General features: G+C 51.3%; 1 protein-coding gene across 5 annotated transcripts in view; it reads right to left on the reverse strand.

Moving 5' to 3' along the window:
• Nucleotides 1-12,025, reverse strand: part of MDGA1 (MAM domain containing glycosylphosphatidylinositol anchor 1) — a 441,180-nt gene extending 429,155 nt beyond the window's left edge. For all 5 annotated transcript variants that reach the window (XM_073556269.1, XM_073556267.1, XM_073556270.1 and 2 more), the window contains exon 1: nt 11,424-12,025. In XM_073556269.1, the coding sequence (XP_073412370.1) occupies nt 11,424-11,553 (130 nt within the window). In that variant the 5' untranslated portion in view covers nt 11,554-12,025. The remainder of the gene's footprint in view (nt 1-11,423) is intronic.
• Between the last annotated feature and the right edge of the window lie 5,748 nt (nt 12,026-17,773).

Consider the following 17,773-nt stretch of genomic DNA (forward strand, 5'->3'; position numbering starts at 1 on the left):
CATCATGTGGCAGGAAGTTCAAAAGTCTCACTGCCCTTACAGTAAAGACTCCATAGTCTCACTGCCCTTACAGTAAAGGATCCATAGTCTCACTGCTCTTACAGTAAAGAATCCATAGTCTCACTGCCCTTACAGTAAAGGATCCATAGTCTCACTGCCCTTACAGAAAAGGATCCATAGTCTCACTGCCCTTACAGAAAAGGATCCACAGTCTCACAGCCCATACAGTAAAGGATCCACAGTCTCACTGCCCATACAGTAAAGAATCCATAGTCTCACTGCCCATACAGTAAAGGATCCACAGTCTCACTGCCCTTACAGTAAAGGATCCACAGTCTCACTGCGCTTACAGTAAAGGATCCACAGTCTCACTGCGCTTACAGTAAAGAATCCATAGTCTCACTGCCCTTACAGTAAAGGAGCCATAGTCTCACTGCCCTTACAGTAAAGGAGCCATAGTCTCACTGCTCATACAGTAAAGAATCCATAGTCTCACTGCCCTTACAGTAAAGAATCCATAGTCTCACTGCCCTTAAGGTAAAGAATCCATAGTCTCACTGTCCTTACAGTAAAGAATCCATAGTCTCACTGTCCTTACAGTAAAGAATCCATAGTCTCACTGCCCTTACAGTAAAGGATCCACAGTCTCACTGCCCTTACAGTAAAGAATCCATAGTCTCACTGCCCTTAAGGTAAGAATCCATAGTCTCACTGTCCTTACAGTAAAGAATCCATAGTCTCACTGTCCTTACAGTAAAGAATCCATAGTCTCACTGTCCTTACAGTAAAGAATCCACAGTCTCACTGCCCTTACAGTAAAGGATCCATAGTCTCACTGCCCTTACAGTAAAGAATCCATAGTCTCACTGCCCTTACAGTAAAGAATCCATAGTCTCACTGCCCTTAAGGTAAAGAATCCATAGTCTCACTGTCCTTACAGTAAAGAATCCATAGTCTCACTGTCCTTACAGTAAAGAATCCATAGTCTCACTGCCCTTACAGTAAAGGATCCACAGTCTCACTGCCCTTACAGTAAAGGATCCACAGTCTCACTGCCCTTACAGTAAAGGATCCATAGTCTCACTGCTCTTACAGTAAAGGATCCATAGTCTCACTGCCCTTACAGTAAAGGATCCATAGTCTCACTGCCCTTACAGTAAAGGATCCACAGTCTCACTGCCCTTACAGTAAAGGATCCATAGTCTCACTGCCCTTACAGTAAAGAATCCATAGTCTCACTGTCCTTACAGTAAAGGATCCATAGTCTCACTGCCCTTACAGTAAAGGATCCACAGTCTCACTGCCCTTACAGTAAAGGATCCATAGTCTCACTGCCCTTACAGTAAAGAATCCATAGTCTCACTGCCCTTACAGTAAAGAATCCATAGTCTCACTGCTCTTACAGTAAAGAATCTGCATCTGTGATTAATAAACCTTCTTTCCTCTAGACACAGGGGATTCTTCATTGTCTCTGCCGCAGGCTTAAGTGTAAAAAGATCATTAGATGTCACATGGATGGTTTGCCATAGACAGGACAAGCATCCATGTAAGATGCCTTGGAGATGACTTTGTCACATGCAGTTGCTGGTGTAGCAGAGCTGAGTTTGTGAGTGGCGGTGGGTCAGTCTATCTGGTGCAGTGAGGCTGAAGTTATCAGATGCATTGAGATTGTGTAAAAGATTCATCTTCAGAATTCCTGATAATGGTGCAATGACCGTCCGAAGGAAGGAATATTCCGCGATTACTCTCCCATAGGCCAGCAAACACCAGATGGATGACTTCTGTGTGCCTACAAGTCATGGCTCTGATATTCTATGTGATCATCCCATGTGATCAGCGAGTGCTGCCGAGGACATGATATTCTAAGTGACTGTCCTGTGTGTCCAGTATGTGCTGCTGAGAACATGATATTCTAAGTGACTGTCCTGCATGTGTGCGGATAATGAGGCTTTATGTGACTGTTCAGCACGAGATGCCGAGAACATTTTACCCTTTGCGCACAGACCTGTCTTACACGTATCTGATCGGTAGTTGTTTAATGGCCGCCGTCATCATGTGTAAATGTGCTCTCAGGAGAACGGCGTTTATCTGGTGTAGTGGGGCTGAATTTGGCAGATGTAGCTGAGTGGAGTTTGTATAAAACATCATTTTGTCAGGTCTATCTAAGCTGAGCTTAGCAGAGCAGTGGGGGTGTCAGAAAAGTGACAAGTGAGTTCAGTGGCATGTCAGTGTATTAAAAGGCTGGCCAGCGAAATCATGGGTTGATGAGTGTATTTAGGGGTGATAATCAGGAAATGTCTGTGTGACCAGGGAGAGGTCAGTCTACTCAGGAGACGTCTGTATTCAGGGGCCGGTCAGTACAGTCACCGGTGGGTCATAGGAAAGATGTATATCTCTGTACCGTGTTAGCCAGTAAATAGAATATTCAGAATTGAGAGTCCTCAGTGGTTGACACCTTTTAATGGCTAGGACCTGAGGAGTCTGGAAATCTGCAATGTGTTACCATCTTTTCATTTAGCCATTAAAAGGTATCAACCACTGAGAACTCTCAATCCTGAATATTTTTCGGTGGGTCATAGTATTCAGGAGCGGGTCAGTGTGGTCAGGGGCAGGTCAGTATATTCAGGGGCGGGTCAGTAAATTCAGGGGCAGGTCAGTGTGGTCAGGGGCAGGTCAGTGTGGTCAGGGGCGAGTCAGTGTGGTCAGGGGTGGGTCGGTATATTCAGGGACGGGTCAGTGTGGTCAGGGGCCGGTCAGTGTGGTCAGGGGCAGGTCAGTGTGGTCAGGGACGGGTTGGTATATTCAGGGACGGGTCAGTGTGGTCAGGGGCGGGTCAGTATATTCAGAGGCGGGTCAGTGTGTTCATGGACGGGTCTGTATATTCAGGGGCGGGTCAGTGTGGTCAGGGGTGGGTCGATATATTCAGGGGCAGGTCAGTGTGGTCAGGTGGGGGTCAGTGTGGTCAGGGGCGGGTCGATATATTCAGGGGCAGGTCAGTGTGTTCTGGGACGGGTCTGTATATTCAGGGCAGGTCAGTGTGGTCAGGTGCGGGTCAGTGTGGTCAGGGGCAGGTCGATATATTCAGGGGCGGGTCAGTGTGGTCAGGGGCGGGTCGATATATTCAGGGGCAGGTCAGTGTGGTCAGGTGCGGGTCGGTATATTCAGGGACGGGTCAGTGTGGTCAGGTGCGGGTCAGTGTGGTCAGGGGCAGGTCAGTGTGGTCAGGGGCGGGTCAGTGTGGTCAGGGGCGGGTCGGCGTGGTCAGGGGCGGGTCGGTATATTCGGAAGCGGGTCAGTGTGGTCAGGTGTAAGTGTATTTAGGGGCTAGGCATACATGTGATTAAGCATGGTTCTGTGGGTCCGGTACAGAGGGACTGTACTGATATAAAGCACGCAGCTAACACCGGACCAGCACTCAATCACATTGTAGATAAGTCGTCACCTTTCTTATAGATTTATAGTTTCAAAAAATAAATAAGATGTGGATGAACTGAATCCCTCCCACGGCGCTTGTAAGGGTAACAGGCAGAGATTTATGGCACGACCCTGCAGGGTCAGGGGGTAGCGTCACACAATGGCCGTTTACTGTCCCTGAGATCCCGGATGGTCACTGTGTCCGGCAGACTTTCCCTCTCCCTGCAGCTCATAACAAACCCCCATTGTCCTCCACCCCCAGCATTCACTGCTTCCTCCTGTTTCCAGTCCTTGCTGGCTGCTTCGCTTTTTCCTGGGAATTTCTCTCTCACTGAATCATCACCGGAGTCACCATAGTAAACACAGGAAGGACGAATACAGCAGTCCCATGTAAGTCTCTACCTTAGTAATGGCAGCGGAATAATAACCCTGTGAAATCTGTGCATAAGCAAAGTGCGACCACAGCGCAGCTGGACTATATCAAATCTACCTTATTGCTGATCCGTCACGTCGAAGGATGTTCTGTAGAGGAGGGAATTGATTTGCAGCCAGATGAGAACCCAACAATCCACCTCCTCGAAACCCCAGTGCCTCTTCTGATTTGTGAGCTGGTGTGATGTCATCATTGTGATGTCATCTTATGTCGCACCTGGCCGACCAATCAGAGGTGGCGCCAGGGATGCAGCAGGCACTAGGGGGTCCGCAGGCCTCGTTTCTGGAGGACACAGAATACTGAAGCAGTGCACGACTTAGCTGCGACTATCTAGATGTTTTTTATCCTGCTCTACTCACCGTGATCCAATAAAGGTATTTTTTCCTTGAAGCTTATGCGCTGGATTTTCTAGCTTATTTGACACATAATACTGACTCGGCTGCTGTCTAGGATCCTGTGAGTCGACTCGCTCTTTTCTAGTCTCCATGTTGCATGTTAACGTGCTGTGCTTCTCTCCAGTAATGTCAGACACCATTAGGCTATGTGCACACGCCGTGGTTTTTGCTGCGGTTCCGCTGCGGTTTTGGCCCTGCAGAACCGCAGCAGTTCTGCAGACATGGTACAGTACCATGTAACCCTATGGGTTTTCAAAACCGCTGTGCTCACGGTGGTTTTTTCTGCGGTTTTTTTTCCGCAGCATGTCAATTGTTTCTGCGGATTCCGCTGCGGTTTCACACCTTTAACATAGTAGAGGTGTGAAACCGCAGACCAAACCGCAGGTCACTTTACCTGCAGTTTTAAATGCGGTTCCGTGGGAAAAAACCCGCAGGTGAATCTGCAGCGTGTGCACACAGCCTAATAGTCCTGGACTTTTTCTGCTGCAGTTTGCATTCGACTTGTAAAACATCCGTCGTCTGCATGAATTTAGAACCTTGAAACATATTTGCAAACTTCAGGTGTAAACAGAACCTTATGAGCTTTCCCATTGCGCTTTGGCACACGTTCGGGCTTACGTCCAAAACTCCCTACAAAATCGGATTCAGGAGTAGGCGACGGTGTAGCAGACTGCGTCTGGCTGTCCGCCTCCAGTAGGAGTATAAGCCCGAAAATGGCGCACGTCACAGCGCACGTTCGCTCTGCTGGCGCCAGTATAGTTTATTGCCGTCATCGCACACATCTGAATCCCATTTGGGGGGGTCCGGATGTAAGCCTCGACGGGACCAACGAACATGTGACAACGCAATGTGAAGGCTCCATAGGGTTCTGTTTACACCTGCAGTAGAGTCCGGAGTGATACATTGTAGCACAGGACCGGAGATGGAATCAGTGCTCAGTGTGGACTGGATACAACTGTACCCCTCAGCCCAGAGCCGGGGAGCGATCCCCACGGGTGCAGCCTGGTCTCCTCCACTAACGTAGAACTTCAGGCCAGAAGAATCTCTGCACCCAGACCAACAAGTGAGTCAGTGACACGTTATGTGTACGGCCATCTACACCAGTGCGACGTTTCTCTAATGCATATGTGGGGTCAGAGGGTGAGCGCACCGTCACTCACAAGCACCTCCTAAAAATGGTGACATTGAAATGAAGGTCTATCAGAACACTGCAGAACTTTTCTTCTAGACTAAGAGTTATTGTAAAACTAGAAGTCCCATGAGCTCGGGCAGTTATAGGCGCTGTATGATTTTCTTCTCTTGAGTGTAATTCGGCTTTCAGCCTGAAGATGTCGCTGTTGTAGAGGAGGATTTTCCCTTGGATCAGTGGATTGTGTGTGCAGTGATGCTGGCGTCTGTGATCTGATCCCCTCCATCACATCCATCCACGTCCTCATCCTGTCACCTCTAATAAGCAGCGACTCAGACCTGCGCTCACGGATGACAGATTCGCAGCTCTCGCCGCTGAGAGAACGACATTCCCGCAACACACAGGAAGGGTCTGTTTGTGGCTCTCGGGGGCTTTCATGTAGCTGTCTTCAAGCCGTTTTTGAAGCTAAAGGTGGAATGGGATAATTAGTGGTCCTCTGATGCCCGCCATCTAATACTACATTACTGGCTGGCAGCGGTTTACCCCCTGAAAAAAATGACCTGCTTGTAGCAGGTGGTCACTCTAAAAGGAGCATTCTCTGATGGGACACCCCTTTAAGGCTGGATTCACACATGGCGTTTTTTTACTCGTCACACATCATGTTGGTTTTGGCAGTGGGAGCAGTTAGCAGTAAGAGGATAGGGCGGTATTATACACACAAGAAGTGGTGCATGAGAAGCACAGGCCTGTGTGCCGCACTTATTTATGAAATTAAACCAAACTTCTGTCTTTTTTGGCTGAATGCCGACATCCGAGGTTCAGACCAGACATGGACCACAATGCCCAGACTGACCACGGATCTCCCCACATGAAACTAACAGCCTCACATGTGCCCAGGACTGATCCATTAAAACGTGCACCAAAACTAACGGCCGGTGCACCACACACAATGTCTGCGTGAATGTGGCTGTGGCCGTGGAGTCATCATCTGCACCAAAACTAACAGCCCGTGCACCACACACAACGTCTGCATGAATGTGGCTGTGGCCGTGGAGAGTCATCATCTGCACCAAAACTAACAGCCCGTGCACCACACACAATGTCTGCATGAATGTGGCTGTGGCCGTGGAGAGTCATCATCTGCACCAAAACTAACATCCCGTGCACCACACACACAACGTCTGCATGAATGTGGCTGTGGCTGTGGCCGTGGAGAGTCATCATCTGCACCAAAACTAACATCCCGTGCACCACACACACAACGTCTGCATGAATGTGGCTGTGGCTGTGGCCGTGGAGAGTCATCATCTGCACCAAAACTAACAGCCCGTGCACCACACACAACGTCTGCATGAATGTGGCTGTGGCCGTGGAGAGTCATCATCTGCATCAAAACTAACGTCCCGTGCACCACACACAACGTCCGCATGAATGTGGCTGTGGCGAGTCATCATCTGCACCAAAACTAACGGCCCGTGCACCACACACAACGTCCACATGAATGTGGCTGTGGCCGTGGAGAGTCATCATCTGCACCAAAACTAACAGCCCGTGCACCACACAGCGTCTGAATGAATGTGACTGTGACCGTGGAGAGTCATCATCTGCACCAAAACTAACAGCCCGTGCACCACACACAACGTCTGCATGAATGTGGCTGTGGCCGTGGAGAGTCATCATCTACACCAAAACTAACAGCCCGTGCACCACACACAACGTCCGCATGAATGCGGTTGTGGCGAGTCATCATCTGCACCAAAACTAACAGCCCGTGCACCACACACAACGTCCGCGTGAATGTGACTGTGGCCGTGGAGAGTCATCATCTACACCAAATCTTTATCAGGATAAAACAGTTTTATGGAAAAAATTAATGGTGTAAAGTAAAAACTGATGTAAGAAAAAGTTCCATCATCAAGACCCCAAACACCTGGGCTGAAAAAATCCAGCATGGAGACCCCCAAACCAAGGGTGGGCAATCAGATTACCTGCCTATGCACTACGTATGATGCTCTGCTGCATTCTAGGAAACATAATGGGGGTTGTAGTAATTCTTGATCCTGGAGAGATTACAAGAAGAATATGATGAGAATTATGAAACTGCCAAGGTTGATGTAGACAACCACAGCCAAGCGGCATCATCTCACCATGAATGGTGGCCACGGACCAGCTCAGCTCTGCTAATTCTGCTGAGTGCAGCACAACCGGAGAACAGAGCGTTATGATGACCTCTCTGAAGACCATGTTATGTCTGTCACTCTCACAGCTCAGCACCATCAACTTCTGTATGAGCTGCTCACACCTGACACCAGAGAGCAATAGTGAATCTTATTGTACTTATCTCATTACCTGGTGGCATATGGCCCTATTGTGCATATATTACTGTATATGTCATGTTGTGCTGTCATTATACCCTGCATGGTGGTGTACAGCCTGCGATATGCCCTATGTACAAGGAAACATCCTGTAAGTGACAACCCCCAGATCTCAGTCCCATGGAGAACCTGAGGTCAATCTTCAAAAACCCCAAAAGAATACAGTAAAGCTTCTCATGAGGCTTTTCTGCCGGCAGACACCGGAAGGCAGGCAGCGTCACCTTCCCTTCTCTGGACAACCATTCTTCCTGATGTCCTAAACAGTCTGAAGGGGATCACCAGAGGGAAGGTGACGCCGCCACCAGTCCGGTGTCTGCCAGTAATAAAGCCTTCTGTAGAGATTAAAGGGAAGGAGCGTGGAGGATAAGGGGCAGGAGCGTGGAGGATAAGGGGCAGGAGCGTGGAGGATAAGGGGCAGGAGCGTGGAGGATAAGGGGCAGGAGCGTGGAGGATAAGGGACAGGAGCGTGGAGGATAAGGGACAGGAGCGTGGAGGATAAGGGGCAGGAGCGTGGAGGATAAGGGGCAGGAGCGTGGAGGATAAGGGGCAGGAGCGTGGAGGATAAGGGGCAGGAGCGTGGAGGATAAGGGGCAGCGCTGCTGGGAATATTTATTTACAGAAACTTCATGTATTTGTCAAAAAAACTGTAACAACTTCTGGAATGTTTAGAATTATTTGTCAGTAACCATAGAACCATTCAACTAAAAGAGCGGAAAAAAAACCCTAAAACTGCAAAATTTGAAAATCTAAATGTGTGTTCATCTCAGGACTTTTGGCCACAACTGTATATCGCCCCAGATTCTATAGAGCAGTATATAATGGAGTGTACGGTAGAATATATGAAAGTATTATTATTATTACACTGGTGACTACAGATCAGTGGGGTATAATTATCCTGAGAATTATAGTTTATTACAGTACGGCAGCGCTCCTTCTGCTTATCGCCGTGTACACATGTATATAGTCCGGGGTATGTAGGATATAATATGTAGCAGTAATGTATCGGCACAGTACACAATATGTTGTAGCACTGCCTGGCTGCAGACTGTTGTGAATCCCCAGATAATAACTTATTACAGTCCAGTCCTCGGCTCCCTCTCCGTAATCACCTGCTGCCCTGTAAGGACACGTAAAGTACAGAGATAGTATTGTGGTATATAACAAGGGAGCAGCACATGGCAGTATCACTATATACTGTACATATTATATATATTACACCACGTCTGCTCCAGTGTCTCTGCCCTGAACATCTGTAGAAGGAGCAGATATAAAGATACAGGTCATCACTTCCATACTGAATAATGGCGCCTGATTATCATTCCGTAGATTATAGCTCTGGCTTCACCTGCTGAAGAATAAGGCTGTGTGCACACGCTGCGGATTTTGCTGCGGTTCCGCAGCGGTTTTGGCCGCTGCGGACCCGCAGCAGTTTCTGCTGCGGTGTACAGTACCATGATTCCCTATGGGAATCAAAAACCGCAGTGCAGACGGTGCGGATTTTTCCGCGCGGATTATCTGCGGTTTTCAATCCGCAGAAAGAATTGACATGTCAATTCTTTCTGCGGATTCTCCTGCGGTTTGCCATCTCCTCTATTGAGGAGATGAAAACCGCAGGGCAAAACCGCAGAGCAATCCGCAGGTAAAACCGCAGGTCTTTTGACCTGCGGTTTCACCTGCGGATTTTACAAAATCCGCGCGGATGAATCCGCACATAATCCGCAGCGTGTGCACACAGCCTAAAGGCAGAAAATGTTATTAAACTTGTATCATATTATTCATGCACTGGACGCCGCGCTCCAATACCTGGTTATTATACTGTAGATGATAGTTTATTACGCTCCAGCATCCCTACACCGCCTCACCCTCTGCCCTGTGTAGTCCTATCAGCGCTATCGTAGCACTTATATACCGGAGACGATCACGCTGTCATTATCGCTTATTACAGTCCAGCTCCACTCTGCTGTCACATGTCAGACAGCACTACAGCTAAGTGATGGCTCAGTATTAATACCGCAGCATGGTGCATGTGTATTATACTGGAGAGTATCATTTATTACAGTAAATATATATCATAAATGACAGAACGGCAACCAAAAGACGGAATATTAAACTGGAGATTACAACAAAGTGCAGGATTACTATACACTACTAAGAGCGCTAACCTGCACCGGTGCAGTGTCCTCTCATCCTACACATCAGTATATTACAGGACGGCTCCGCTGTCACCGGCAGCCTGGTATAATGTGCACAGCATAATGCCCAGTGCAGGACAGATAATAGCATAGTGTAATGCACCACTGCATATTACAGCTCATTTATTACACCTCCCGCACTGGCACTAACTATCTGCAATGATGCACAGACCTGTACAGTGTATAGACGAGAGCGGTATACAGACCTGTACAGTGTATAGACCAGCGTGGTATACAGACCAGCGTGGTATACAGACCAGCGCGGTATACAGACCAGCGCGGTATACAGACCAGCGCGGTATACAGACCAGCGCGGTATACAGACCAGCGCGGTATACAGACCAGCGTGGTATACAGATCTGTACAGTGTATAGACCAGCGCGGTATACAGACCAGCGCAGTATATAGACCAGCGTGGTATACAGACCAGCGAAGTATACAGATCAGTGCAGTATATAGACGAGCGTGGTATACAGACCAGCGTGGTATACAGACCTGTACAGTGTATAGACCTGTGCAGTATATAGACCAGTTTTACATGGAGTACATTATATACACCAGTACAGTATATAGACCAGTATAGCATGGAGTACAGTATATAGACCAGTTGAGCACATGGCCCAGTACAGTATATAGACCAGTACAGTATGGAGCACAGGACGGTCGGAGGTGGATGGAGATTTCTGTATATACACTGATGTTGTAGATTACAGTTTGTTACAATGTCTCCAGCACAGGAGCCGGCATATAAGCAGCTGGTGGTATAATGCTACACTGGAGATTATAACTTGTCACAGTCCAGCTGCCGACCCATGGCCGGGCACGCAGTCTAGGATCGGGGGCGCAGTCTAGGATCGGGGGCGCAGTCTAGGATCGGGGGCGCAGTCTAGGATCCGGGGGCGCAGTCTAGGATCGGGGTGCAGTATATGATTGGGAACACAGTCTATGATCGGGGGGCACACTCCACAATCGGGGGGCGCACTCCACAATCGGGGGCAGCATACACCACTGCACAGGATCTCGTGCCTGCAGGACGCTGTCAGCGCGGTCAAGGAGCTCAGGTCCTGATATTAGTGACTGCTGGAGACCCCCGATATCAGTAATAACCTGGATCTTGTCCCCCAACAATCGGGGTGCAGGGGGTCCTACAGCAGGTGTCATGGAGAGGACGGTGCCAGGGGCAGAGGGGGGAGCTGCACCCACCACAGACTATAGTCACAGTGCAAAGGGGGCACCAGGTGTGGGGGGCACAGAGATCACAGCGGCAGGCGCTGCGCTATAGGGGGGCACAGGGCTGTGCTATAGGGGGGCACGGAGCGGTGTAATGGGGGGCCAGACAGTTCTAGACCGGAGAGCAGCGGGCACAGGTACAGATACATCTGGGGGTCTCATAGGGGCAGAGAAGACAGAGGGTGAGAGGAGAACAGAGTCCGTGCCCTGGACCCTCCTCTCCCCCCGGCTCCCTCCTCCCCCGGTCCCGCTTACCGTACGCTCCTTGTCCCCTGCCGGATCCGGGGAGCAGTGACAGGAAGAGCAGCCACACCGGCTCCATCCTCGGCGGCCCCTTCCCGGGCTCACACAGCGGCTGCCAGGCTGCTCCGAGTCTCCGCCGCATCCATCAACTCCACCAAGTGCCGATGCCCCCTGTGTCCTCACACCGGATCCCCCCTGTGTCCTCACACCGGATCCCCCCTGTGTCCTCACACCGGATCCCCCCTGTGTCCTCACACCGGATCCCCCCTGTGTCCTCACACCGGATCCCCCCTGTGTCCTCACACCGGATCCCCCCTGTGTCCTCACACCGGATCCCGGCAGATCTGCGCCCGGTAATCCACTCCCCGGAGCCGCGATCCCGCAGCGCAGACGCCGCAACAAGTGTCCGCCGCTCCCCGCAGCCGCTCAGGCATCCAGGACCGGGGGCTCCCGGCATCCACCGACCGACCGGGCGCGCAGGGGTGAAGGCTGTGCAGTCCTGGAGGGGTTAATCCCGCGCAGCTGCAGGTTCACACTGTGCGGTATCCAGGGCGAGCACCTGTAGGGGTTAATCCCGGAGAAGTTCTTCTTCCTCCGCCGCCGCCGCCTCTGCGCTCTCCGCTCCCCTCCACTTTATATAAAGAGACTGACGACCAATTACAGGGAGCGGAGGAGCGGCCCCCCCCAACCCGGGACCTCCCCCCGGACCCCGGGACCTCCCCCCGGACCCAGAGAGGCAGCAGCCGGGAGCGGAGGAGGGGGCAGATACCTGAGGGGGACAGATACCTGGGGGGGGCAGATACCTGGGGAGGGGGGCAGATACCTGAGGGGGACAGATACCTGGGGGGGGCAGATACCTGGGGGGGGCAGATACCTGGGGGGGCAGATACCTGGGGGGGCAGATACCTGAGGGGGGCAGATACCTGGGGGGGCAGATACCTGAGGGGGGCAGATACCTGGGGGGGGCAGATACCTGAGGGGGGCAGATACCTGAGGGGGGCAGATACCTGGGGGGGGCAGATACCTGGGGGGGCAGATACCTGGGGGGGGCAGATACCTGAGGGGGGCAGATACCTGGGGGGGGCAGATACCTGGGGGGGGCAGATACCTGGGGGGGCAGATACCTGGGGGGGGCAGATACCTGAGGGGGGCAGATACCTGGGGGGGGCAGATACCTGGGGGGGCAGATACCTGGGGGGGCAGATACCTGGGGGGCAAACACCTGGGGGGGGAGACTGGTGCACCCGGCAGGGAATGAGCTCAACTTCCAGCTTCACAGGTTCTTGTTGCATCAGGTGACTGGTAGCAGCGCCCCCATAATAACGCGTGTGGGACCCTTATATCATTATGAAGGGAAAGACCCCAATATACCAGAAGCCTCGCGGAACTGACGGCGGGACTCCAGGAGCTGAGAGGACCAGGGAAAGCAGCCTGCGCTACCAACGTCAGCCGCCAGGGGCGCTGGTCAGTCACAGACTGATATGAAGGGAAGGAGAAAGCTTTCTCTCTCTCTGTTCTTTCTTTCTTTCTTCAATAAATACACTGACATTCGGGGTACGGGATAATGACACTGACACTCGGGGTGCAGGATAATGACGCTGACATTCGGGGTGCAGGATAATGACACTGACACTCGGGGTGCAGGATAATGACACTGACACTCGGGGTGCAGGATAATGACACTGACACTGGGGGTGCAGGATAATGACACTGACACTGGGGGTGCAGGCTAATGACACTGACACTGGGGGTGCAGGCTAATGACACTGACACTCGGGGTGCAGGATAATGACACTGACACTCGGGGTGCAGGATAATGACACTGACACTGGGGGTGCAGGATAATGACACTGACACTTCGGGTACAGGATAATGACGCTGACACTCGGGGTACAGGATAATGACACTGACACTCGGGGTACAGGATAATGACACTGACACTCGGGGTGCAGGATAATGACACTGACACTGGGGGTGCAGGCTAATGACGCTGACATTCGGGGTGCAGGATAATGACACTGACACTCGGGGTACAGGATAATGACACTGACACTCGGGGTGCAGGATAATGACACTGACACTGGGGGTGCAGGCTAATGACACTGACACTGGGGGTGCAGGCTAATGACACTGACACTCGGGGTACAGGATAATGACACTGACACTCGGGGTGCAGGATAATGACACTGACACTGGGGGTGCAGGCTAATGACACTGACACTGGGGGTGCAGGCTAATGACACTGACACTCGGGGTACAGGATAATGACACTGACACTCGGGGTGCAGGATAATGACACTGACACTCGGGGTGCAGGCTAATGACACTGACACTGGGGGTGCAGGCTAATGACACTGACACTCGGGGTACAGGATAATGACACTGACACTCGGGGTGCAGGATAATGACACTGACACTGGGGGTGCAGGCTAATGACACTGACACTGGGGGTGCAGGCTAATGACACTGACACTCGGGGTACAGGATAATGACACTGACACTCGGGGTACAGGATAATGACACTGACACTCGGGGTGCAGGATAATGACACTGACACTGGGGGTGCAGGATAATGACTGACACTTCGGGTACAGGATAATGACACTGACACTCGGGGTACAGGATAATGACACTGACACTCGGGGTGCAGGATAATGACACTGACACTGGGGGTGCAGGCTAATGACACTGACACTGGGGGTGCAGGCTAATGACACTGACACTCGGGGTACAGGATAATGACACTGACACTCGGGGTGCAGGATAATGACACTGACACTGGGGGTGCAGGATAATGACACTGACACTGGGGGTGCAGGCTAATGACGCTGACATTCGGGGTGCAGGATAATGACACTGACACTCGGGGTGCAGGATAATGACACTGACACTCGGGGTACAGGATAATGACACTGACACTCGGGGTACAGGATAATGACACTGACACTCGGGGTACAGGATAATGACACTGACACTGGGGGTGCAGGATAATGACACTGACACTGGGGGTGCAGGATAATGACACTGACACTCGGGGTACAGGATAATGACACTGACACTGGGGTACAGGATAATGACACTGACACTCAGGGTACAGGATAATGACACTGACACTCGGGGTACAGGATAATGACACTGACACTCGGGGTACAGGATAATGACACTGACACTGGGGGTGCAGGATAATGACACTGACACTGAGGGTACAGGATAATGACACTGACACTCGGGGTACAGGATAATGACACTGACACTGGGGTACAGGATAATGACACTGACACTCAGGGTACAGGATAATGACACTGACACTCGGGGTACAGGATAATGACACTGACACTCGGGGTACAGGATAATGACACTGACACTGGGGGTACAGGATAATGACGCTGACATTCGGGGTACAGGATAATGACACTGACACTCGGGGTACAGGATAATGACACTGACACTGGGGGTACAGGATAATGACGCTGACATTCGGGGTACAGGATAATGACACTGACACTGGGGGTGCAGGCTAATGACGCTGACATTCGGGGTACAGGATAATGACACTGACACTGGGGGTACAGGATAATGACACTGACACTCGGGGTACAGGATAATGACACTGACACTGGGGGTGCAGGCTAATGACGCTGACATTCGGGGTACAGGATAATGACCCTGACACTTGGGGTACAGGATAATGACACTGACACTCGGGGTACAGGATAATGACACTGACACTCGGGGTACAGGATAATGACACTGACACTGGGGGTGCAGGATAATGACACTGACACTGAGGGTACAGGATAATGACACTGACACTCGGGGTACAGGATAATGACACTGACACTGGGGGTGCAGGATAATGACACTGACACTGAGGGTACAGGATAATGACACTGACACTCGGGGTACAGGATAATGACACTGACACTGGGGTACAGGATAATGACACTGACACTCAGGGTACAGGATAATGACACTGACACTCGGGGTACAGGATAATGACACTGACACTCGGGGTACAGGATAATGACACTGACACTGGGGGTACAGGATAATGACGCTGACATTCGGGGTACAGGATAATGACACTGACACTCGGGGTACAGGATAATGACACTGACACTGGGGGTACAGGATAATGACGCTGACATTCGGGGTACAGGATAATGACACTGACACTGGGGGTGCAGGCTAATGACGCTGACATTCGGGGTACAGGATAATGACACTGACACTGGGGGTACAGGATAATGACACTGACACTCGGGGTACAGGATAATGACACTGACACTGGGGGTGCAGGCTAATGACGCTGACATTCGGGGTACAGGATAATGACCCTGACACTCGGGGTACAGGATAATGACACTGACACTCGGGGTACAGGATAATGACACTGACACTGGGGGTGCAGGCTAATGACGCTGACATTCGGGGTACAGGATAATGACCCTGACACGGGGGATACAGGATAATGACACTGACACTCGGGGTACAGGATAATGACGCTGACACTCGGGGTACAGGATAATGACGCTGACATTCGGGGTACAGGATAATGACGCTGACACTCGGGGTGCAGGATAATGACACTGACACTCGGGGTACAGGATAATGACACTGACACTCGGGGTACAGGATAATGACACTGACACTCGGGGTACAGGATAATGACGCTGACACTGGGGGTACAGGATAATGACGCTGACACTCGGGGTACGGGATAATGACACTGACACTCGGGGTGCGGGAAAATGACACTGACACTCGGGGTACGGGATAATGACACTGACACTGGGGGTACAGGCTAATGACGCTGACACTGGGGGTACAGGCTAATGACGCTGACACTCGGGGTACAGGATAATGACACTGACACTCAGGGTGCAGGATAATGACGCTGACACTCAGGGTGCAGGATAATGACACTGACACTCAGGGTACAGGCTAATGACGCTGACACTCGGGGTACAGGATAATGACACTGACACTGGGGGTACGGGATAATGACACTGACACTCGGGGTGCAGGATAATGACCCTGACACTCGGGGTACAGGATAATGACGCTGACACTCAGGGTACAGGATAATGACACTGACACTGGGGGTACAGGATAATGACACTGACACTCGGGGTACAGGATAATGACGCTGACACTCGGGGTACAGGATAATGACACTGACACTCGGGGTACAGGATAATGACACTGACACTCGGGGTGCAGGATAATGACCCTGACACTCGGGGTACAGGATAATGACGCTGACACTCGGGGTACAGGATAATGACACTGACACTGGGGGTACAGGATAATGACACTGACACTCGGGGTACAGGATAATAACGCTGACACTCGGGGTACAGGATAATGACACTGACACTCAGGGTGCAGGATAATGACGCTGACACTCAGGGTGCAGGATAATGACGCTGACACTCAGGGTACAGGCTAATGACGCTGACACTCGGGGTACAGGATAATGACACTGACACTGGGGGTACGGGATAATGACACTGACACTCGGGGTGCAGGATAATGACCCTGACACTCGGGGTACAGGATAATGACGCTGACACTCGGGGTACAGGATAATGACGCTGACACTCGGGGTACAGGATAATGACGCTGACACTCGGGGTACAGGATAATGACACGGACACTCGGATAATGACATTGACACTCGGGGTGCGGGAAAATGACACTGACACTCGGGGTACGGGATAATGACACTGACACACGGGGTACAGGATAATGACACTGACACTGGGGTACAGGCTAATGACGCTGACACTCGGGGTACAGGATAATGACACTGACACTCGGGGTACAGGCTAATGACGCTGACACTCTGGGTACAGGATAATGACACTGACACTCAGGGTGCAGGATAATGACGCTGACACTCGGGGTACAGGATAATGACACTGACACTCGGGGTACAGAATAATGACACTGACACTCGGGGTACAGGATAATGGCACTGACACTCGGGGTACAGGTTAATGACACTGACACTCGGGGTACAGGATAATGACACGGACACTCGGGGTACAGGATAATGACACGGACACTCGGGGTACAGGATAATGACGCTGACACTCGGGGTACGGGATAATGACGCTGACACTCGGGGTACGGGATAATGACGCTGACACTCGGGGTACGGGATAATGACGCTGACACTCGAGGTACGGGATAATGACGCTGACACTCGGGGTACGGGATAATGACGCTGACACTCGGGGTACAGGATAATGACGCTGACACTCGGGGTACAGGATAATGACGCTGACACTCGGGGTACGGGATAATGACGCTGACACTCGGGGTACCGGATAATGATTCTGACACTCGGGGTACGG

This window comes from Dendrobates tinctorius, unplaced genomic scaffold (assembly GCF_039654945.1).
Source record: "Dendrobates tinctorius isolate UK_male_01 unplaced genomic scaffold, ASM3965494v1 ptg000232l, whole genome shotgun sequence".
Classification (NCBI taxonomy): Eukaryota; Metazoa; Chordata; class Amphibia; order Anura; family Dendrobatidae; genus Dendrobates; species Dendrobates tinctorius.